General features: G+C 43.7%; 1 protein-coding gene across 6 annotated transcripts in view; it reads right to left on the bottom strand.

Moving 5' to 3' along the window:
* Positions 1-25,622, bottom strand: part of HHAT (hedgehog acyltransferase) — a 277,822-nt gene that overhangs the window by 82,182 nt on the left and 170,018 nt on the right. For all 6 annotated transcript variants that reach the window (XM_012638345.1, XM_012638347.1, XM_012638346.1 and 3 more), the window contains one exon: positions 7,042-7,243. In XM_012638345.1, the coding sequence (XP_012493799.1) occupies positions 7,042-7,243 (202 nt within the window). The remainder of the gene's footprint in view (positions 1-7,041; positions 7,244-25,622) is intronic.

A 25,622-nucleotide genomic window follows, 5' to 3' on the forward strand; every position in this document is an offset into this window, starting at 1 on the left:
CAGAGATTTAGTTGGGGCTTTGACCACTGACTCACAATGAAAAAGTTTTCCAATCATTCCAACTGATGCATTTCGTCTTGCCAGTTGGTGAGTTAGGATTCCACAGAACTAAGTAACCATAGTCTCGATCATGTTGATCATTTTACAATCAACCATCCTTTTAAATCAGCTGATCTCTCAAGCTTATTGGATTTCTCTGCCATCTTCAAAATCAAACTCATCAATATAGCCAATAAACAGAATGAACAATGCCACAGAGCTGTGGCCTCTGGGTTCTGACATACCAGGACATCCAACTCCTCCCAGGGCCATCAGAATGACCTCAGTGGTTTTCACTGGAGGCACCTTTCCTCAATTAAGTCTATAAATAGAAATTTTACTGCTTCAAAGAGGATATAAATCAGTTCGGCAGGACATTCTTGGGGCAAAGATGAGGGAACAAGGGCTGGAAGAGGAGGACATATTTAAATTATTCACTGCAATGGGAATCAGGGCTGGGGATGGGTAAACTGTTTGAGATACAGATTCTCCTTGTATAGGAATCACTGATCACCAGCCTCAAGATGTCTTCCTTCAAAGGAGTGATCAAATCCAGAAACGATATCACTCTACTGCTGCTTCAAAATGTATCCACTTATTAAAAGATTTCAATGCCAAACACAAATCCTCGTTCCCCTGGAGAGTACTTGTAAAGAGAAAAGCGTGTTGCTTAGGCACTAACTCCTCGACATCCACCCAGCTTGGGTGCTTTGTGAAAATGCCTTTTGTCAGCTTCCTACAGCTCTGTGCCTCTAAGTGAGTCACAACCAATAATCCCCCCTCTCCTAAAGCAGCAGGGCACCAGGAAGGCTAATTCCTCCCTAACCCTTTCTTTCCTATATATGTATATTTTGCTCCCTGAGCATTAAAATAGCATTTTACTATCACTAGACCTATTAATCTCTACACTGCTACAAAATAAAATAATCTCCTGGTACAATGTTCAATAATTCTCAGCCTTAGTCAGTTCTTCCAGTATTCAAACTACAGTCTTCATGACGCTGCATAAGCCTATTTCCTCTCGTACTCCTCTCAGTGAAGTTAGAATCTCATTACCACTGTGCTAAGTCCAACAGAAGAGAATATATATGAGGTGCCCAAAATAAATAATCAATGGGACCTGAATTAGAAGGGTCAGTGGAGGGTTCCCAGACAAGGTATCACTCGAGCTGAAATCTGAAGGGTGAGCAGGGATGGAGGGGAAGGAGAGAGAGCCTCCCAGGAGGTGGAAGCCTCCATTAGGGGAGCTAAGACTAGAGGGACCAGGTATGTAATGGACAGAGGTGAGGGGGCAGAGGCAGCCACCAAGATAAAGATCGGCAGGGCCTCTTAGGTCACCTGAAATATTGTGGACTTGGTTCTGAGAAGATGGGAGCCACTACAGGATTCTAAAGAGAGCAATATGGTTAGGTTTTTATTGAGAAACATCATTCAGCACCATGAGGATAACAAATTAAAGCAGGAAAAAGTGGAAGCAGGGGACTAGTTAGAAGCTACCCAGTAGACAAGGAAAAACATGACAGCAGCTGGGATTAGGGTGATTTCAGGAGAGGATGGAAACCACCAGAAAAAAATTCAAGACCTACTTAGGAGGTAGAATGAGCAGCATATACAGATAAACCTGAGGCAGAAGACACAAAGATTAACTTAATGGTTTGGACCTTGAGTAATGAGATAGATGCTGATGGCATTTGTGGAAATAGAATGACAACTGGAATTACTGAAAATGGGGGCTCACGAATTCAGTATTATGCATGCTAAGTCTGATACGCCTGTGAGACATCCAAGTAAAGAGGTTTAGTAGCTGGTTTAGATACCTCAGGTGCCACATCGCTAATGAAGATCATTTTAAATAAAGGTAGAATCAAACATACTACATTCTTTTAAGGTTTTCTAGAAAGAGGGTATATTCTAAGATGCACTGTTCAAAACAGTGGCCACTAGCCAAATGGAAGCTACCCAAATTTAAATTAAAATTTTTAAAAAAGTTCAGTGTCTCAGTGGAACCAGCCACATTTCAAGTGTTCAATGCGGCTAGTGGCTACTGTATTGGACAGTGTAATAGACATTTCTATTGTCACAGGATGTTCCATCAGACAGGCCTGTCCCAGAAGATCAGACGTCTTTCTCTTTATAACACTCAGCTCTGACTAGTCTTCTGGTGAAGGTTCAACTGTTAGTCTTCCAACATCAAGAAATAGAATCCCACTTCAGCCTTGGGGTTGAAGACGATATGGAGAAAAAAGGAATTATAATCCTTGTTATTCAGATATTTATTTGGAAAAAAAAACAGATGAATTTATCAATTCCACAGTCAAGCTGAGAATCAAATCAAAGACATAATAACTTTTACAACAGTTATAAAGAAAATAAAATACTTAGGAATATACTTAAACAAGAAGGTAAAAGATCTCTACAAAGAGAACTATGAATCACTGAGGAAGGAAATTGCAGATGATGTAAACAAATGCAAAAACATATCATGCTCGTGGATGGGCAGAATCAATATTGTTAAAATGCCCGTACTACCCAAAGTGATTTATAGATTCAATGCAATCGCCATCAAAATACCAACACCATTTTTTGCAGATCTAGAAAAAATAATTCTATGCTTCGTTTGGAACCAGAAAAGAGCCCAAATAGCCAAAGCAACCTTAAGCAAAAGGAACAAATCTGGAGATATCACTTTATCAGACTTTAAGCTATACTACAAGGCTACAGTAACCAAAACAGCATGGTACTGGCACAAAAATAGATACATAGACCAATGGAACAGAACAGAGAATCCAGATATAAAATCATCCACATATAGACATCCAATCTTTGACAAGTAGACAGCAATATACACTAGGGAAAAGAATCCCTATTCAATAAATGGTGCTGGGAAAATTGGAAAGCCACACGTAGAAGATTGAAACAGGATCTATATTAATCTCTCTCACCACTCACAAAAATTAATTCAAGATGGATAACAGGCTTAAACCTAAGACATGAAACCATAAGAATTCCAGAAGAAAATGTTGGAAAAACTCTTCTAGATATCGGCCTAGGCAAATAATTTATGAAGAAGACTCCAAGGGCAATCACAGCAACAACAAAAATAAACGAATGGGACTTGATTAAATTAAAAAGCTTTTACACAGCCAAGGAAACAATCAACAGAGCAAAAAGACAACCTATAGAGTGGGAGAAAATATTCACATGCCATACATCCGATAAAGGGGCAATAACCAGAATCTACAAAGAACTCAAGCAAATCAGCAAGAAAAACTCAAGCAACCCCATTAAAAAAGTGGGCAAAAGACGAACAGAAGCTTCTCAAAAGAAGATAGACTAACGGCCAATAAACATATGAAAAAATGTTCAACGTCTCTAATCATCAGGGAAATGCAAATCAAAACCACAATGACATATCACCTAACCCCAGTGAGAATGGCTTTTATTAAAAAGTCCCAAAACAATAGATGCTGGCATGGATGTGGAGAGCAAGGAATACTTATACACTGTTGGTGGGACTGCAAACTGGGGCAACCTCTATGTAAAATAGTATGGAGATTCCTCGAAGAACTAGAAGTAAACTTACAATTTGATCCAGCAATCCCACTACTGGGTATTTACCCAAAGGAAAAAAAGTAATTTTATCAAAAAGACACTTGCATTAGAATGTTTATTGCAGCACAATTCACAATTGCCAAAATGTGGAATCAACCCAAGTACCCATCAATTCATGAATGGATTAATAAAATGTGGTACATGTACACCATGGAGTGCTACTCAGCCATAAATAAATGAATTAACAGCTTCTGTAAAAGTCTGGGTGGAACTGGAGACCATCCTCCTAAATGAAGTATCACAAGAATGGAAAAACAAACACCACATGTACTATTAAACTGGAATTAACCAATCAGCTTTCATGTGCACAGATGGAGGTAAAATTCAACGGAAATCAGGTGTGTGGTGGGGCATGGGGGGGGATGTGTGAAATCACACCTAAGGGGTACAATCTACGATATCTGGGTGATGGGCACACTTATAACTTTGTCTCAAGCAGTACAAAAGCAATCCACGTAACCAAAACATTTGTATCCCATAATATTCTGGAATTTAAAAAAAAAAAAAAAAACAGATGAAGGATACATGCCATCGAGAAAGGGTATGATGGTTAATTTTATTTATCACCTTACTGGGACACAGAGTGCCCAAATATTTGATTAAACATTATCTATGGGTGTGTCGGTGAGGGTGTTCCTGGATGAAATTAAGATTTGAATCAGTAGACTGAAAAGAGCAGATTGCCCGTCCCCCAATGTGAGTGGGCCTCATCCAATCTATTGAAGGCTTGAATAGGATGAAAGGCTAAGAAAAAATTCTTTGTCTTTGAACCTGTCTTCGAGCTAGGACACTGGTCTTCTCTTGCCTTTGGACTTGGATTGCAACTTACACCATCAGCTCTCTGGGGTCTGAACTTCTCAGCCTCCATAATCACATGATCTGATTCTGTATACTAAATATCTTTACACAAACACACACACACACACACACACACACACACCCTGTTGGTCTGCTTCTCTGAAGAACCTTGAATGATACTAAGGATGTGAGGGGCATGAGGCATAAACTCACACGGCGAAAATACTATCAAATAAGTTGTGGAGACTAAAATCAGATGAAATTAGGTGCAAAGGAGGCATTAAGTTTTTATTTGGATTTTGACAAAAGAACAGGAAATGGATTCATGGAAAAAAAGGGAAGAAAAGTAACCCGAGGAAAAAGTTCATTTAAAAACTGAAAAGAGTTGTGTACCTGTGAAACACCAGCCATTTATGCCCAAGGAAAACAGTCTGTGGCGAACTGTACAAGAAACAAGAGTGATGGAGGAAGCCCCTGTGGGTGGACAAGTAGAGGAAGAACTATCGACCCAGTGTGGAAGCAGTGACTGTGTACCGACTTAACACGGAGGCCAACTTGGACACTGAAATGAACGGTGGGACACGGAGTACGGGGCTCCGGACCCCGCACTCACGAAGTGCATCATCTACACAGCTAGAGCCACCGACCGGGCTTCCAGGATAAAAGACAGGTGATAAAAACAGGTTCCATAAAATATGTTCTTGCTCAATAAATATGTAAACCAAGCATCCTATGTGCAACATACAAGACAAATATTTAACAAAAAAATGCATATCAAAACTTCCACGCCCCCAGATGCCTGAATTGCAGATGGAAGGTCAAGTGAGGTGAAAACCTGAGTGTCCGGAGCAAGCTGAGACGGGGCAGTAAGACTTTCAAGCGCTTCATCCCATGAGTACGTGCATTTGCCGCCTCGATTCATTTTGAACCAACATTAACGAATCATGGGCTACCTAGCACAGGTGGGCTACTCCTTGAACATTTTAGATTTTTTAAATTTATGGATAGCATAAGCTATGGATCAAAGGCCACAGAGCATGGCTCAACATTAAAATCAAAGTTAATGTTAGACCGTTCGTGAAAGAATGCAGGAATGTGTTACAGGGCTTCAGACTGGCCTGAAAAGAACCTTCTGGCTTTCGAGAGTGACGACTTGGTTTTCAGGTTTTGGGGAAAGATGTTCAGATTGGAGGATGAAGACTAAAACCTTTATGATACCACGGTTTTTGGTTTTCTTGTGCGTTACAGAGCCATGGCTTTCATTGAAATACCATTTCTTTTAGAATTCACTGACATTTCTTTCCTGCTGATTGCTGGGTACTACTACTGAATAAAATATTTATCTTTAAGCACACATGAGCATATTTAAATTGCCTCAGATGTGATATTTGGCTATGCGGTTTCTATCAGTTTTTATCAAAATAACCGTCCACTTGTACTATGGCTATCTTCATAAAAACACATGCAAATATATTCTGTTTCAGTGGGTTTTTTACAAAAATGTATTTGCTTTAGTTGGTACTGGGTGGAATTTAGCCACATCAATCACTTTTCTGGTAAATTTTCTGTGTGTGATTGCCTACCACGAACACTGATGCCAGCAGATTTCTTTTTAGCTACTTTTTTCAGGATTAGCAGAATATTGCTGCATCTTCAGAACTGATGATTTCCTACGAGACTCTAATACATCATATACCACATTTGCAAGATAAAATCTATGCCAGTAGTTTAAAATCACTTAAAAATGTGTGTATAAAGAGAAGTACTTAACGAATTTTCCAAATCATTTTCCTATAGAGTTAGAATGTGTCTTAAACCCTTAGATGTTTTTTATGCTACCGTATATAGTACCTATCAAAGATTAGAAATACCAACACTACTCAACTTTGGCAAGGGCATTCTTATACACTGTTGGTAGGAATATAAGTTAGTACACTTTTGTCTACAGGGCAGTTAAGAGTTAATGAGCGATACGCATACTGAAACTTAAAGATGAGAAAAACCTTTAGCCTGGTAATTTCACTTAACGAGAATTTATCCTGGTTGTGGTGTTCATCTCAGTACAATTGACACTTGCAAAAAAATTGGAATAATATGATTAGTAATATTAGGAAACTAACTAAACAAATTATGGTATATCCACATAAAGGAATTCTACATAGCCATTAAAAAGAGTTGTTAGCTATATGGACTCGGTGACTTGGAAAGGTGGTTCCAATACAACCATCTCTGTAAGAATAGCATTTGTTTTAAATTTTACATATGTATGTGCTTGTGTATATATACCCAGAAAAAAACTTAGAAGAATGGATATTAACATGGTTTCTATTAAGGAGATATTTTTCTCTTTTCCTTATCTGAATTTTTAAATTTTTATGTAATAAATATTTATTATTTTTATAGTTATGTTTTCATTTAAATAATGACTACAGAAGCTATTCTAGCCGCCCTGCCTCTATGCACATGGACTTTAAACCAACATGGCAGGAATGGCCCATGCATGCCAAGGTGAATCTGATGACTCCTGTCCCTCCCAAACCTAGTCCCCCAAGCTTAGCTGTCCCCTGCCACACGAGCACGGGTCCTGCTCACCAAACTGTCCTGGATGCAGGGGGTTTCCACAAGCCTCCGGACTCCATTCTCCACGGTCACTCCCAGCCAGTTGAGCGCTGCCCAGCACCAGAGGTAGTCGTATCCTCCATGCCAGTAGCTCACAAACGCAAATGTCATCGCAGTGGAAAACAGTGTCCCCAGCAGGCCGTGCTGGGACCCGCCCACTGGAATGTACACATACCTGGAGAAAGAAGAGGTGGTTAGGAGCCATGGAAAGGGCTGCCCCACACCACTACCTACTCCAGGACTTGGCGCTCTGTGGCATGTTGCTATGGGTAATAAGCAGATCCTTCCCTACCTTTCAAGAGGCCATAGGCCACTCCTTGAACTCTCCATCATGCAAGGAGTTGGCCAAAACCCAAGCCTCCGCTCTGCCGGGCTTTAGATTAAATAAACACACAGGCTAAAGAGCTCTCATCACCAAAGCAAAATAGCACTTACAAGAGGCGAGGCGAGAAATAATGAATTTAGATTTTTCTGGAAAGGATGTACCCAACCCTGGAAACCCAATCACAGTATGGCAATTAAGCTTCTGGCTACACGGGGATACCAACCTTCAAGGCAGGTATGTATTTCACAGCTCAGATTACTCAGTTTATGGCAAACCCATTATTTAAACACAATTGTCAAGATCAGGCCCCTAAACCTCAGGAGCTGGGGTGCAGCAGAGGGGTGCCAAACCCGTTTTCCCCAGTTTTCCAGGCAAGTTGCCCAGAAACAGTAGTGAATTCGCCACTAAAAAAAAGAGCTGTGTTCACAGGGTGGCCAAACTTCCAGCCGAAATGCACAGCCAGCCCCTGGGTATGTTCTTCCTTGCTGAGACAGCTGCCTGAGTACACAGAGACAGGACTACGGTCTTCAATCAGTAGTTTCCTGCTCAAGCTGGACAAAACTCACACCTTGGGTTGTTAGGACCTAGAGAGCTGGGAGCACACCCTTCTTGCAGCAGCCTTTTTAAGAAGCCCATAGGCCTTTGTTTATTGCTGGTCAGTGCTTCTTTGTCCAACTCTCCTCCAGGAAAGAAAAGGAAATCATCTTCTGTCTACACGGTATGATCCAGACACAACCTTAGACACTTTACACGCGTCACTTTGATTCTTTGAAGCACCATATGTTTACTCTTGATGCCCAGCTTCCCAACCAGTTTAGCATTTGTCCTGTTTCTATGTTATTTTAATATTTTAGAGGAAATTTTATTTTGAAAATCACTTTTGAATAGAATACTTTATAGGTACACAAGCCAAAAAACAAAAACTAAAAATAATTTGTCAATGAAGAAATATTTCAAAAGACTATGTGATTGTAATTATTTTTAAATGTCTCCTTGACAAAGACTCTCTCCTTGAGTAAACTTTCATCAGGCTCCTCTAAGCCACGACCTTGGTATCTGTCCTTGTCAGGCCTGCGTCACCCAGTTGTAGCAAGAATACTGCTGAGTCAGTTTAGAGAGAACCCCCTACTTTCAATATCCGATCACACCCCATATCTGGCCAAATACCTGATCACCCACCACTGGTATCTGATCACGCCAGCCTGCCTTCTGCGGGAACCCTGTTAGGTCTGTCCTGTGCCCCAGTGTTTCCTCTTCCTAACTTTCCACCCAGTGACCCCCACCCTGCTCCTTGGCTACATCCCACTTGCCCATGCTGTATTCAGAACGGAGCCCAGTTCTATACTGAGGTCTCTTTTCCCCATTGCAATAGCTCCTGAATAAAACTTGTTTTTACCGCTTTTACTGTCCAGCTCTGGTCTAAGATTCTTCACTCTCACATGTGTTCCAGTTTAGATGATAAATTACATGATCACCTTAGAGAACCCCTTTTATGGGTGAGAAAACTGAAGCTGAGAAGTTAACTTGCCCAAGGTACACAGCTAGGAAGGGGAAAGACCAAAACGTAAATTTGCATCTATGGCACCAAAGTCAATGCTTTTCGTGACATCTCTGGGCTTATTTTGAAAATCCTCGATTTTTCACCCCAATTAGAAACAATTAAACTGGAAGGCATGTGAGAATGTAGCCAATTCAGAAATAAGTAAAGCAAAGGGAATAATTTATCTTGTGTAAAAACAGGACCATCTTGACAATCAAATTAGCAAATAGGTATCAAACATTCACTATAGATGAAGAGCTCTTCCATCTGCTGTTGAGCATTTATTTAGGCCTTCAGGGAATTCCTGGCCTTATGGGAAACAAAGAGACATCGTTCCTACCATAAGGACAGGTATTCGTGGTTGTGAAATGATAGCAAACAAGTCCCATCATTAAGCTACGTGCTATGGTACAAAGTAGACCAGGAGGGTTTAAGAGTGTGGGAGAGAAAGGAGTGAGCAAAGACAAGTGGGGTATGGGAGGCTTCAGGGCCAAAGACCCCACACCTTGGTGAGGCCTAGAGGATGAGTTTTGCTAGGTAAAGGGGAGAAGGTTGGGTGCAGCACTGAGAACACACAACAGGAGCTGGGCAATACTCCAGAAAGGTCTAACAGCCCAGGGCACATTGGGCTTATTCGGTGTCCTTCTGCCCCCTAGTGTCTGTGTGTGGACCACTCCAGCAGCCACAAATAATGGGGCACAGTTCTCTGTCGCCTTCTACCTGCGTGGAGGTAACCACTGCCCCCATCACGAGGCTGCCTTCAAGTTATACAGTTAGTGTCATGTGTAACAATGTTGTGTATCCAGGAAAAAAAAAAAAAAAGGATGATCAAACCAATTGCAAAAGAAAGATAAAGTTTAAGGAAACTTTGCAGATAACTGTTTTAGAAAATAAGTTATTGAATACTTTCCTCACTCAACCTAACCTCATGTTGAGATTTTTATTGTGTTTCAATATATAAAAGTAAGCAACACTGTATATGTCAGAAAACCCAGTATAGAATAAAAACCTCTCATTCGCCACATCAGTGGTACTTGATATTAGATTCAACTCCAAAAAGGACATGTTTTCAAGCTTGTGATGAGGAAGCATCTAGGCTCAAAATTACATGCGTGGCTATTTTAAGCATCTCCTAGAACCAGGCTCTGTTACATTGCCTTTGAGATGACAGCTGACAAAAATATGAGAATTTCTTTTATTCCAGAAATTCATATATGGCAGGTCTCCAAGGATATGGACTGCTGGTTTCCAATCACGAGAGGGTATGGTTTCCAGACTGGAAGGTACAATCCTTTGTTTACTCTTAATCTCTAGAAGGCAGTAGAAGGTGCTTCTTAATCTCTAGAAGGTGTAGTAAGGAGAGTGAACAGGTTATTTTTTCAGATTCTACCAGTCTGTGTCAGTTCCATGATTAATAAAAACAGAAACATGTCTTTTTTTTAGAAAAGCAATAGTATTAAACCACTTACTAAGATCTGATGCACAGTAAATTGATTTCCCGGTGGAAGAAAGCAATCAGCACTGTCTTTCTCAGCAAAGCACAACTAAAAGGATTCCTTCTCATCAGTGACCATGTCAGTTTGAGTCTTCACAAGGCCTGCCCCTGCCTGGCTGGCTTTGCATGGTCACTGCTTATAGAAAATGCTGCTTGAGGGTAACATCCATCTGCAGCCACCTTCTTAATTTAAAAGCATCCCACAGAATCAATGCAACCCCCCAACTCAGGAGGAGGAACCTATATAAAACTTAGATGGTATTGATAACGTTGACCCTTTACTGAGTTCTCATGCACCAGGCATTTTAGGTAAACTATTTCTAATCATTAAAACAACCCTGCAAGGAAACAATGACTAGACCTATTTTACACCGGAGAGGCGACATCTGAACCTAGAACACTGTGGTTTCAGAACCCCCAGGACTGTGTTCCATTGGTGATATGGTTCTCTTCTTTAGTCAAAACTTCAAAGTGGTCTCCACAGGAACATGCACTAGTATTTAATTAACTGGAAAAAAAAAGGAGTCTTGCTCCATAGAATAATGCTTATTATTTACAAAAGAGTTTGAGCCAATGAGCTCTGTTAGCTACTTCTCAGTGCCAGAAGGCCAGAGGTATAACTTCTACTTTTGAACGGCCTCAGTAGTTACCCTCTGTCTCGCAAGCAAAGATGATAGTTGCTTTCTTGACCAGCCTGGCATCCTGCAGATGTCTATGTCAGAAGTGGGGCATAAGAAGTTGGTGGTTAAAAATCAGCCAGGCACAGTGGTGTGTGCCTGTAGTCCCAGCTACTCGGGAGGCTGAGGCAGGAGGATCACTTGAGCCCAGGAGTTTGAGGCTGCAGTGAGCTATGATGATGCCACTGTACTCCAGCCTGGGTGACAGAGCAAGACCCTGTCTCTACCAAAAAAAAAATTGGTTGGGATGGCTGCTGAGTAGGGGTACATGTAGGGAAAAGAAAACATCTGCTCAGAAGAGGGAGAGGGAAGAAAAACTACCTACTGGGTGCAGAGTATACTATTCAGGTGATAGGTACACTAAAAACAAACAAAAAAAAATCACTATATAATTCATCCATGTAACCACAAACCACTTGTAGTCCTAAATCTATCAAAAAAAAAAAAAATCAAAAACCTAGCTCCTTCCTAGCCACTGTGAAAAACAACTCAAGAATATGCCCTGGAGCAGTGGGCAGGTGGGGTGAGAATCCACGTGATAAACACATTAATTGTAAGATCACAACACTTCCTCTTTCCAAGGACCTACCCAACAGCCCCCTGGCTTGCCAGCTTATCCCTGAACTCTCTGAGACTGACTAATCCCGGCCCCCATGAAGGCAAGGAGATGAGGCACCTAAGACACTGACAGGCTTGGCTTTTCCTGCCCCGTGCACTGAGCTGAGGTGGGCTTGCAAGTTCCCGTCTCCATTCACCTACCGCTTGGCAGGGCTGGGGCAGGCCGTTGTTGACATTCTCCTCCCTTATTCCCGACTTAGCTCTCTAAAATCCTGAATAAATGGAGTTTTCATATCTCCATACCTTTAGTCATACATTTTCACATCTAGAAGATGCTCCTCCCTCCTGATTTTCCAACTTCTACTCAGTCTACAAAACCCAGTTGATTTTCTACCTCCTCCAGGAAGTTTCCTTTGAATTTTCCAACTTGCTATTTAACCCAGAGAACCTGCTGTGTGTATCACTGACTGAACAGCTATTTACTAAAATATGTCTTTTCCATTATGCTTGTTATTTTAACTAAATTGTAAGATTCTTTCAGATGGTACTAGATATGTGATGTGCGTGTATGTGTGTGTGTTATATAACTACTGGTCAACAGTATTTATATACCTAACATCATAATTTTCATTTACTGTTCATAGCCTCTAATAGCTTTTAAATTTATGATAAATTGTCACCATTGTCACGGACCCATTATAAGCAATCTGGAACCCAGGGATGATTATAGGGCCTATACCAGTTATTGAGAGAGACTTTGAAAGACACTCATTCCCAAAGCATACAGACACTTGGAGGACCTTCAAGTCTCTCCACACTTTATATTCCCGCTTACCCTATTAAAATCAAAAGCATGTGTCCTCAAACCTCTAGAACTATCCCAACCTTAAGAGATTTACCACCAAAAATGAGAGTACTAGCCCTTTGAAGACTACAGGCTTTAGTAGCTAGGAAAGGCAAAACTTCTGGCTGTGTTACACTGGTGATGGGGTGACCTAGCCTTGGCTTCACCCCCGTTCAGATTTCTCTACAGAGCTGGCTGTGCTTCCTACAGCCCAGCTCTCGTGGGCAGTGGCTCTCCTGACCCAACCCTGGCTCTGTCTTTAGCCTTAGCCCACATTCTAGCGCTCTTGCTCACATCCCATGACGACCCACTATTAGAGTGGAGATGAGGTATTTTCCTGTTATTTTTGTGAGGTCACCCCCTTTCACCACCCAGTAGTCAAATCTCTGCCCTCTAGGTAGTAGACAAAGGCCTGGTGTTTAGTTCTCACAAAGGAAGCTATAGGTCTACTTACAAAAAGTTTTCAAAGGAAGATGCACACAGAAAAGAATATAATTTACTTGTAATATCTTTCTGTCCAATACAGATCATAATGGAATTTAAATAAGTAAAAACCAGCAGTTGGTTAATGGGCAGAAGGCTAAGAGGGATCTACTTTCAAAGCAGAGGGAATATTTTAAGCTAGGCTAATTCTCAGCTCCTTTGCTGAAAAATGCTGTATGCAAATTTCATATGCAACTCTGAAACATTGCCTATTAAAAATTCTATGCCCTATTTGGAAACAGAACATTGCGGAATTTATAAAATAGAAATTAAACTCGAGCTATATTTAGTCTACAATTAAACTTCCAGGTTTCTGTAATTAATTGGCAGTATTTTAAAAATACTCTTTCTTTTCCCCACACAAAGCTGGTAGCTGGTAGTGGGTTGACGTACTGTGCTGAAGAACCCAAACCTGCAGCTGCCATCCTAGGGAAAGATTCAATTCCACCTCGATAGTCCAAAACCCAAACGCCAGCTCCCCCAAAGCTCTATCTTTCTTACTGCAAGAGAGGCTGAAAGAGTATGAATCGCTCAGCTGGATCATCTTTGCCACTAGAACACAGCCCAAGCGACAACAGCAGCAAAGCACAGGACAAGAAGGAGGGCAAGGCTTGAGATCTGGACAACACGACCTTGGCCCCACTCTGCCACTTACCAACTTCTGTAACCCTAAGCTTGTCAATTAAGCCGGCTCAGCTTAAGTGTATACACTGAGCATGCACTGGGAATACTAAAACCTTCTTTGAGTATCAGCTGCTATGAAGATAAGACAGTGTATGCATAAGGACTCTGGGGATTTTATTTTATTTCTTAATTACGGCAAGAACACTTAGCGTGAGATCTACTCAACAAATTTTTAAGTGCACAATACAGTATTGTTAACTGCAAGTACAATGTTGTACAGTGGATCTCTAAAGCTTCTTCATCTTGCATAACTAAAATTTTATACCCATTGATTAGCAACACCCTGTTTCCTCCACCCAAGGCCCTGGCAACTACCATTCTATTCTTGGCTTCTGTAAGTTTGACTATTTTTAGATCCCTCATATAAGTGTAATCACGCAGTATTTGTCCTGTGACTGGCTTATTTCACTTCATGCAATATTCTCCAGGTTCATCCATGTTGTTGCAACTGGAAAGAATTCCTTCTTTTTTAAGGCTGAATAATAGTATACTGCATGTATACATCACAGTTTCTTTATCCATTCATCCACCGATAAACATTTAAGTTGTTTCTATATCTTGGCTATTGTGAATAATGCTGAAATGAGCATGGAAGCACAGATTATCTCTTCTAGATCCTGATTTCAATTCTTTTGGGTATATACTCAGAAGTGGGGTTGCTGGATCATATAGTTCTTTTTTAATTTTTTGAGGAATCTGCATACTGTTGTCCATAGTGACCACTACACCAACAGTGTACCAGGGTTCTAATTTCTCCACATCCTTGTTAATTTTTTAATAATAGCCATCATAACAGATGTGAGGTGATAGCTCGTTGTGATTTTAATTTGCATTGCCATGATGATTAGTGATATTGAGCATTTTTTCACATACATATTAGAAATATACAACTTACCAAGACTGAATTATGAAGAAAAAGAAAATCTAAACGACCAATAATGAATAAGAAGATTGAATAAAAAACTCTCCCAGGAAAAACCCAGGACCTGATGGCTTCACTTCTACCAAACATTTAAAGAATTAATGCTGATCTTTGTCTAACCTCTTGAAAAAAATTGAAGAAAAGGCGACACTTTCAAACTCATTTCATGAGGCCATTATTACTGTGATAGCCAGACAAAGATGCCATAAGAAAACTACAGGCCAATATCCTTGATAAACATAGATGTAAAAATCTTCACAAAATACTAGCAAAGCAAATTCAACAGCTCCTTGATAAGATCATTATGATCAAGTGGGATATATCCCTGGGATGCAGGTATGGTTAAACATACACAAATCAATTAGTGTGATACACCATGTTAACAGAATGAAGGACAAAAAACTTCATTATCATCTCAATCGATGTGGAAAAAGCATTTGACAAAATTCAACACCCTTTCATGATAAGAACTCAACAAAATAGGTATGGAACAAATTTACCTCAACACGATAAAGGTCATCTACGACAAGCCCACAGGTAACATCATATTCATTTTTGAAAAACTGATTTTCCTCTAAGATCTCAAATGAGAATGTCTACTTGTCACTTCTTTCCAACATAGTATTGGAGGTACTGGGCCAAAGCACTCAGACAAGAACAACGAATAAAAGGCATGCAAATTGGAAAAGCAATAGTAAAATTATCTGTGTTTGAAGATGACACAATCTTATATATAGAAAACCCTAAAGACCCTACAAAAAACTTTTTGAATAAACAAAGTTGGAAGATACAAAAGCAACACACAAAAATTATTAATAGTTGCTTTCCAAGACACAATGTACATCTGAAAAGGAAATTAACAATTCCATTTACAAAAAGAATAAAAAGAAATAAGAATAAAATAAAAAAGAATACTTAGGCATAAACTCAACCAAGGAGGTAAAAGACTTGTACACTGAAAACTACAAAACGAGGATGAAAGAAATGAAAGAAAATACAAATAAATGGAAAGATATCCTATGCCCACGAATAGGACTTGGAAGATTTTAACACTGCACATGAATGAAAGGACACATACTTACTAATAATGGACCACCAGCAGCACACTTCATTCAGGAAAAATCATGTTTTCTTACCAAACACACAAAAAACCCCAAAGGGGTACGAGGAAACTTCTGGAGGTGATAGATATGCTTATTAGTTTGATTATGATGATGGTTTCATGGGTGCATGCATATGTCCAAACTCACCAAATTGCATACATTAATATTGTAGTGTTTTATATATCAATCATGCCTCAATAAGGCTGTTTTATAAGTGCCATTATCATATTGACTAGTATTCCTGTATGTTTCATAAACATTTGAAGGCACCAAGAACTCTAGCCTGCTTTCTCAGGGATGTTCTCCATTTGAGAACATTAGGCTTGAAAATGCCACCATCAGATCCAGGTCACTTAATGCTAAAGGGTCACAGGTATGGATTCAACACCCACAGATATCTGTTGATTATGCTTAGTCGAGAAGACAGCCAGCTGTTCTCCATGCACCCAATCCTGGTTGCACAGGGGCCTGCAGAAGGTGTGTGGGTGGTCAGGGTAAGGCAGCCTCTGCCATGATGTGGTCCATCACCAACGTTTTGCTATCACTGTCACCCTTCCACTCAATTTCCCCCTTATCTACTGAGTACAGAGTCACTTGACCAAGTCCTGGTAGTGAGTTACTACTATTTGGACAGGCCCTAAAGAAAGGCCTTGTACAGGTTTATTCATCTTACCAGTGTTAAGCAATGTAAAAATGCCCCAGAAGGTCAGAGTCTTGGTGATACATGTGTCTTTGTAGTGTTACAATCATCACACTACAGACTGCAAAACAATGACAAGAAGTACTCTTAAGAGGCCATACTTCAAAACTAGCTTCCAGTCACAAATAGGGTCACAGAGAGGCCCAGGGGGAGGTTAACACCAGAAAGAGGGGCACGTACTATTCCCTCCGTGGGGTTTCTGACCCTCTCCTTCTGCTCGAGAGCACACTGAGGCCTCAGCAATCCCCAGGGCTCCCTGGCCCACATCTATTCTGGGTTATAAATAAACACCATATAAAACAGATTCGTTGGAGGTTTGAGCAAAGGAGACAGAGAGGGAGTTTACACTCTTTAGTGCTGTGGAGCTGACTCTAATCGCTAATAAAAAGATCCTTGAAGCCTCAGTTTAATAACCACCACCATTTCCTGGCTGCCTGCCTGTCTTCCCACCTTCCTCCCAAGAGGATGCTAAAAGCACTTACAAGCTTCCCTGGGCCAGATGGAAGGGGGAAGGGCAGGAAAAACCAGAAGCAAAGGGGCAAATCAGGATGTCTGTATGATGGAGGTATGTATGATTTCTCCCACCTGAGAGGGAGAGGGTGGAGGAGAAAGAGCCCATCCTTTCCTCCCCTACCTTTGCTCCACCAGCAGGTCCCAAACCCATGGGTCAAAATTACCACTGTCCTGGGCACACACCTCCTCTTATTAGCAAGTACACTATTTGTGTCTCCTGGGTGTTCCCTTTTGACCCCTCCCTCTCATATCCAATTCAGTGCCACTCCTGCTGGTCCTAATCTTCAAACTCATTTATCATGGCTGTTAGGAAAATGTTCACCATAAAATGAACTTGTACAACTTAAAGGTTACTGTGCTGGTACAATGCCTCGGGGTCTCGAGAAGAAAGTGCTCTGAATGCAAGTGCAATAAAGAAATGCCTAAGAGATTACTGAGCATTTCATTCTCCATCTGGGTTTCTGGAGTAATGATCTGGAGACAGCCATGTTGGATGGGGCCCCGGAGACAGGGCCCATGGCCTTGACAAATGCACACTCTAGGTTACCATGGCAACACAGTACCTCGTACATAAAGTCCAGTTGGTTGGTCAGTTGAGCAAAAACTAAAATCAACAGCTGAGGTGTGTAACACGGAGGAAAAGAGGTGGCAGGTTCTTCATCCTCAGGGAGCATCTAGTCTGACACAGTCGTCCACCTACAGTGGATTCCCACTGCATTATGTCCCGAACAAAAACCCATCAGCCCGGCTTCTTCAAAGTCATTCTCCAGGTGGTTTCCCCCTTTGGCACCAACTCCATCTCACTGGCCTCCAAAATAGATTCTCCATTCCAGACGCTAACTTCGTTCCGCACAAGGGGTCTTGTAGTCACGCCACGCCATCCCCCAGCCATGCAGGGCCCTGGCCAGTCTTTTTCACCATTTCATCTCTCGAAACGGGTTCAACATTCACTTTAATGAAAACTTCCTCAGCCAATCTTGCCCTTTGATTCGTCGTCTCCTTAGGATTCGTGTATTCATCTGAGCCTAGATAATTTCTTTACCCTTGCTGATGTGCTGTTCTTCAGTACTTTTGAGCTACCTGCCCAGGTCTGACCGTATGTACGAATCCTCACTTCACATCAAGCTACGGAACACAGCATGCTAACACTTCCCTTTTTTATTCCCCCCGAGTCTGCTTTAGACTCTGAATTCAAGGAAGTGCTCAGTAAATCCTGGCCAACTCCCTTCATCTCCTCTTCTCGTCCTCATCCTCCTCATTTCCCCGATTCATTTTCCTTTCTTCTTTTCTTTGACTGTCACTCTCTGTAAACAAAAGGTGATTCTCCAGCTAGAAACTGTGGCTTCATAAGTAAATGTCATTGTTCCCATCTGCCGCCACTATGTTCTCCCCTAAAATGCAGAGGGGTTTACAGGGTCATATTTATAAAGTCAGACTAAATCACAGGTACCCACAGGAGATGCCCGGAGCACGGGGACAGCTAGCAGGGACTGAAGGTGGAAGACGCATGCCAACTCCAACGTCCCCAAGGAGGCTGCCAAAACTACCAAAGAAAAGGGAGATTTAATTGAAGAGGAAAACCCCAGAGTGAAATGTTTTTAAAATTAAAGCACTCAAATTAGGATATGTAAGATGTGTGACCTTAACTTTAAAAGCCTCAAATTAAACTATGGAAGCGTGCGTGGGTATCAGGTATCTGTGTGTGGAGGGCATTCAGGAGGCCGATGGGTGTGTGGTTTTGCCCCTCTGCTGGATTTCTCGGGTTAACTTCCCTGACAAAGCCTCTCCCTTGGCCACACGTGTCACTGCAACTCCAGCGTGTCAGTTGGTCTCGAGAGGAGCAGTGTGGTCTCAGGACCTCTGTTAGAAATGACCATATAGTCACATACACACCAAGAAGCACCCCAGAGCACAGAGTAGGGTGGAGTGACGATGTGTAACTCAGGGTCATGGGTTTCAGTGACGGTCACTTTCTTGGGCTTTGATTTATAACTGGGAACACTGGAAGCACCAGGGAAGAACTAGGCAATGAAGTCTCTCTAAAGGTCTATAAAAGCCTGGGAACATTTGCGATGACAGGTCAGAAAGTGTGCTGTTTTGCTCCTGGTTCCTATTAAAGAAGAGAGGATCTGTCTTCCCTAAACGGTTTTCAGGACACAGAGCTCCTAAAACATTAGCTTACGTGCCTGAGCTCCCCATTTTCCACCCCTCTGCTGCCAGGAAGTTAACTCTGTCTTTTAACCAAAATTACAATGCACAGGGAAGGAGCTATTTGAAGGCAGCCTGTAGTGAATCGTGACTCAAGATGACAAATCCTTCCCTAACAGCACATTGCTGTCCCCCAACATAGTTGCTTTGCCAACTCAGACATTTGTGTTCTGGGCTTTTTAAAGTGTGACGGCACATTGGCAACAAAAATGCTCATTTGGGGTGGCCACAGATGGGGTTCAATGCCCAGAAAGGGAGAAAAGTGGGAGAAAATACCAGCAGGTATCATAGGGGTACCACTCCCAAAACACCGACATTCAAGACTGTCTTCTGAGGAAGGAAAATAAAGGTCTCAGAAGCCGAAGCGATTTTCGAACGATAATCAAAGTGAAATGGTTGCTGGTGGTGATCACGCGGCCACTCCCTCCCTGGACAGAAACAGGCACTCTGACAAGTCGGCTTTGACAGAACTGTTTCGACCGCCTCGCCTTTACCGTAATTATGATGCACAATCCCTACCAGAGACGACGCCTTTTAAAGCTGGGCACTGGAAGGGAAAACTGATAGTGCTCAAGTTTGGGCATGAATGACAATCAATCTGCAGCAGCATCCAACACGACCGTGCCAGTGCGACATTTACGGAAACAAAGCAAGAACATCATCCCATGCTCGGGAAACAACGGCCCAGTAAGCATTTTCCCTTAATGTAGTAAGCGCTGCCCGGATGATGCTGCTTTTTAAAAAAATCCCATGGTAATTGAGTGAACTCTTGAGTGCACATTAGAGATTAATATTTTAAGAGCCGGCATTTTACAGAGGCAGCCTAAGGTGACATTAAACTTGTGTCACACAAGGCAGAGTCTTCTGCAGATTGAAAATACCACCACTCACACGATAAAGTCATAAGGAATCCAAAGATGTTAGCCATAGAAGTGGATTTTCTTTCCTTCTGAAACAGGGTCTTGCTGTGTCACCCGGGGTAGGGTGTGTCATCATAGCTCACTGCAACCTCAAACTCCTGGGCTCAAGCGATCCTCCTGCCTCAGCCTTCGAAGTAGTAGGTGGGAGGACTTGAGGTGTGCATCACCACGCCCGGCTAATTTTTCTATTTTTGGTAGAGAAGGGGTCTCACTCTTGCTCAGGCTAGTCTTGAACTCCTGTGCTCAAACAATCCTCCTGCCTCGGCCTCCCAAAGTGCTGGGATTACAGGGGTGAGCCATCGCACCCAGCCTAGAACTGGACGTTAACACGGTCATCTGTGCTGGGCAACAGCCACGTCCCAAGGGTTGGGGAAAGAAGTAGACCGTACTGATGACATTTGACTCGCTTTCAAAGCTCCCTCTCAAGGGGGGCCAGGATGAGGAAAGTAGTTTTATGAGCAGGAGAATACTGAGCTTGACTTTCCCTTATCCCTGAGAAGGAGAGGCTGAGAGGTCATTAATCGCTCCTTGGTACAGGTGGCTAGTGTGGCTGCAGAGAGAAGCCCGGTCTTGAGTTTGGGAAGCAGAGAAGCAGCCGGGTTCACAGGAAAGATGTGCCGTCCCCAGCTCTTCCCTCCCACATGCTGCTCCTGCCCTCCAAGACCACGGCAGGTGAAACTACGGACAAGGGGCAGCTCCCAAGTGAGCTAATTCATGGAGACCAAAGAACAGACATTCCCTCTGGGTGCCCGCGTGCCCATGCAGTCTCATTTATCCCACTCCGTCCACTGACATGAATCTAAGACTAATAACCAGTTCGAGTCTGACACCATCAGCTTCCCTGACACAAAAGGGAAGGGCATGGAGGAGATGCCACATATGTGGTTCATGCCCAGAGATAAGGCAGAGAGCAGGAAGTATTAATAGCTGATCCAGAGTTCACTATCTTTGCCTTAGGTGGCACAGATCAGGTCGTTTGTTTTCTCAATAAACAGACCCTTTTTCAATTCCACGGCCATGGCTAGGAGATTGGGAGAGCCTCCTTCAAGAGCGTTCCCTATTTGTCTAGAATAAAGCGGCCCAGGAGAGAGGGTGGCTACCCATGCTGCAAAGCACTGGGGGTTAAGGTGAAGCTGTGGGCTTAATCCAAGGAGCCAGGAACCAGCCAGAGGGATGCTAGAATGGGCCGGACTGAGGGGGGCAACCAATCTACTCATTAGGGTTCAACTGTGGAGCAAACATTCCCAGCCCATCTGGACACCACCTCTGTGACAGTTTCCCACTGAGGTGCAGTCACAGCTCACCTCCTTGAGAGCACTGCCTTAAGCGAGCCCTCCTGCAGCTCGGTCCTTTCCGTTTACAGTGCTCTAGCTCCTTACTGAGGCGTTTGCTGGGAGAGTGGAAATCTCTACGCTACTCTGCCCATCAGGGGTGACTCCCAACTCCCATCAGCAAAAAGGTCTCCTATGCCTGGCGCCTGCCCTGCTGTTCCCCGGCACACACACTCCCCCGGGTGGTGCTCTGCGGCTCGCTCTCCAGCTCAACGGCACCAGCCCCCGGGCACATGGCTGCCTCTGGCAAAGCTGGAGGGTCCCAAGTGTTCTCTCCAGCATCTGCCACACCCCATAGGATCCCCAATTTCCCGGGGGTGGGGGGTACACAGTGCAGTGTGATGCCCAACACCACTCTTGAAGGAAGCTTGAGTCAGGGTCTCTGCTGAGTACCACAGGGCTGCACAGCTCTCTGGAGGACCCTAATCCAAAGTCCCCTTGGGAGTGAGACACCTCACAGGATCACGGTCTGAGCAGGGCAGGGACTTGGCAAAGGACCAGGCCCCCTCCTGGGGCTCTGGATGAGCTCACGTACTTCCCGTGGGGCTACTCCCAGGGCAGCATGCAGGCTAGAGATCATTCCTCCCTTCTGACAGTGCTATGGTAAAATGTCTCCCTTTCAGGGACCAGGTTTCCAGAAATAAACCACGTAAACTCTAATGGCGGCTCTGAGCTACACCTATAGAAACCGGTATCACATAAACTGTACAGAGACTGTCCACTAGAATCAAATCAAGTGATTACTTGCTCCCAACCATGCTTGTGTGTGTTTGTGTTTGTGAAGGGAACACGCCTCCAAAAGATACACTGAGTACCAACTACGGGCTGGGCGCTGTGACGGACACAGGGATGATAAAAGATGGATGGAAACATCGGTGCTTGCCTGGAACGGACAGTCTAGAGGCAAGTTCAACACGTAAGGTACAGTCAAAACATAAACCAAAGCAGAATGAAATAAATGCAGCCTAGAGATAGAACACGCACCTGCTGGGTGACGAAGGGGCTGACTCTGATGGGGCTGCCCCCAGGGAGGGACTCATGACGAAGGCCATACGAGACAGAGAAAGAAGGGAATACAGGGAAAGGGAGGGCTCTATTTTGTCTTCATTGGCTAGTTGACAGCAATCACAATACAACCCTAATAACACTGACACGCTCTTACAAAGCTAATGTCAGAGGAAAAAGATTATCATTGCCTTCCTGAATCCTTCAAGGAAAAGAATCTTAAAAGTTGACAAATTAAAAGAAAAGTAATTGTACATTTCACTTTGGAAAATCTAAAAGGTAGACTACAAAGAGGCATTTAGGCACACGATAAACGACATGAAATGGGGCTTTCTCAATGAATGGAAAAAACAAACCCAGCCTCTCTCACTATACTCTCACAGCACACTTCTCACACGGGATGTGGGGGTGGTTTTCCCCACACTCCAAGCAAGCAATCGATTCTGCAGCGACACCAGCTAGATGTCCTCTGACTCAGTTCAATTCTGACGCTCTCTACCTGGAGATCGCATCAGGTAACACAGGTTGAGGGCTCGGTCCCAGGCCCGGATGCCGATTGCAAGCTTTCACCTGTGCTTCTGACCGACTGGCTGTAAACCAGACTTCTCACAATGCTCCCTCCTTGGTTCTGTAAGTTTGCTAGAGCAGCTCACAGAACTCAGGGAGACACGTACTCAGGTCCACCGGTTTATCATAAAGGACGTTACAAACAATACAGACGAACAGAAGCATAAGGCAAGTCAGTAGGAGGCATCGCGTGTATGTGGGTCCCACCTGTTTCTATGGCCGCAATGCTACACCGTCCTTGCTGCCTATGTAGCCCTTCGGGAGACCATCAGCTTGGAGCTCTTCCTCCAGTCGTACTGAATCATGCTGACTCTTATACACTTGCTTTCCCAAAGCAAATCATACTGGCCAGCTAGATTAGGGGTGAAATCTGTGGTCTGTGAACTGTTATTTTTGGGCAAATTATATGAAGTTAAATCCCATCATCTTGGTCTCATCAGTACCAGTCTCCAACTCAAAGAGCTAATCAACATCTGCCAAACTGTCGTCAATCGAGTGTGGCAAGGGAGCAGAGCTGTCGTGTGAGGCTTGCCTCCTGGGGGGCTGGGGCCTGAAGGATGGTGCACGTGGGTATCAGCGGCAGGAAAGGATGTTCGGGGACAGGAGAGGAAGGCAGCAGCAAGTATCAGCAAGCCAGCAGGGAGTGCGGCGTGGGTGCAGGGAGCAGTGGGAGCCAGGCTGGATGTTTATGTACTTACACACCCGACCAATACCTGGGGGCCAACCACAGCTGGGGACACAGCGATAAGCAAAGGACACATAGCCATAGCCCTAAAACTGACCTTTTTGTAAGAATGGACTCAAGTGAGTTCCTTTGTTTCATTGTTTTAAGAAAACCAGGCGAAGGTTACCACTCAGGAGGAAACTCTCTCCAGAGGTCAGGCAACGTGAGACCACGCTGGAGGTGGCTGGTGAGCCCGTGACTTTCATACCCCACTCCAATCACCCCCTCCCAGGTGCTGGAGACAAGATGAGGAAAGGACTGGAAGAGGCGGAGAAAAGGAAAAGGAACAAGAGAGTAAACCAAACCCTCTGCAGGCCACAGTCCTGACTCTTCACAAAATAATTTTTCAGATGAAACTTGTCATTAAAATAATAATAAATCAGGGGGAAGGACGTGCGAGAGAGAGAAGAACGAAGATGGCTGCTCTTTCACAAACATCGACACGAATAAGCAGATTCATTGGTGGGAAGAAGTTCCAATAAATACTAATCAGGCTCAGCTGGCCCATGTCTCTGTGCAGGGTTTAATGACACTTCCCGGCCCTTATCTGGAGTCCAGCACACACATGCTGATGAGGCCAGCACAGAATTCACCGCTCGGCTTCCAAGAGGACCTGAGGGGCCCAATTTCTGTCCCAGTGTCTGTCAACCAATACACACGAGGCTTCAGCCATTAGTTCAACCAGTCCCTACAGGCTCGCACCCATATGTGTGATCATCACTGCACAGGGATGAATGCTGTTCTCTAAGGGTCATGAGGAACAGCACGTGGAAGACCGGCTGCTCTGAAACAGCACAGACTCCCCTCTGAAAACAGGGAACCAGAGAATCCCTTCTTGTCACATTCCCTAGCTGTCCTCAGCTAGTCTACACCATCTCCGTGGACTCCCACAGATGGGTGGCCACTATCTTAACAGGACCCTTTAACAGGACTGGGGCCCAGTTCCAGGACTCCCCAGCCCTGGTGATCTCACAAATCCAGTCTCATGCAAGAATTAAAATTCTTCTCCTTCCTACCCCCAGCACTGGCGACATCTGTGACTTGTTCTGCCAGCCTGGGGAGAAGAGGGAACGAGTTCTGTAAGGCGCATGTTTCCTCTTCCTGCCGATCTGGGCTTCACCCTAGTGTCAGGGTGGGGAGGAAGAGAGGTGGCAGAGGGGGTCTTCTCAAGTGAGTGCTTGTGCCAGGTAGGTAGCCTCTTTCTGCGAGTTGTCTCTGCTTCTGTAAACTGGTTCGTAGTTTTTCTTTGTGGCAAATGTTTCTAAATGCCAGTCTTTTGTGGGCAGCTTTTATTGGTTCCTTGGATGACACCAGGCCCTGGGTGTGAGATATCCATACTGCCCCCTTCCTCTGGCCTCTATCAGAGGAGCCCCACCCCATAGCCTCTTGCTTCTGGGGCCCCCTCACATGGTAGGCAGCCTTCTTTGTAGGTGAGGGAGATGGGAAGAAGACAGAATACCAGCAAACGGCTCAAGCCCAGCCACGTCCCACAGGGCCCATCCTACAAACACGATCCTTGAGTATTGTAGCCTTGCCAGACGGCCTGAGAGCAGACTGCCCGATCACACCCTCTCACAGCCCCGCCATCTCTCTCCTGACCCTGCCTCCAAACCACAACAGCTTGGGGCATTTTGCAAACCTGGTGGCTCAAGGATTTTCAAAGGCAAGGCAGTCACTAGTCCAGATTTAACTAAAAGGGAAGAGTTGAGGCACCCCCAGATTTTATGAGTTATTCTCCTAGTGTCTCCCTCTCTCAGCATCGTAGAGGGAAAACCCATCTTCTCCTTCCCCCAAGAGTGGGTAATGGAGGAAATGAACATCCTCTATTTATAAACGCCTCACTTGCCCTAAGCCCCCTTCCTGTCTTCAAGCTCTTTAATACTGGCAGGTAGGGGCTGGAGGGGCTGGCAGCCTGGCTCTGACTCAGGGCTCTCAGTAAGTCCTGGCTGCACCTC

The sequence above is a fragment of the Propithecus coquereli genome, unplaced genomic scaffold (genome assembly GCF_000956105.1).
Source record: "Propithecus coquereli isolate 6110/MARCELLA unplaced genomic scaffold, Pcoq_1.0 Scaffold129, whole genome shotgun sequence".
In the NCBI taxonomy this organism is placed as follows: domain Eukaryota; kingdom Metazoa; phylum Chordata; class Mammalia; order Primates; family Indriidae; genus Propithecus; species Propithecus coquereli.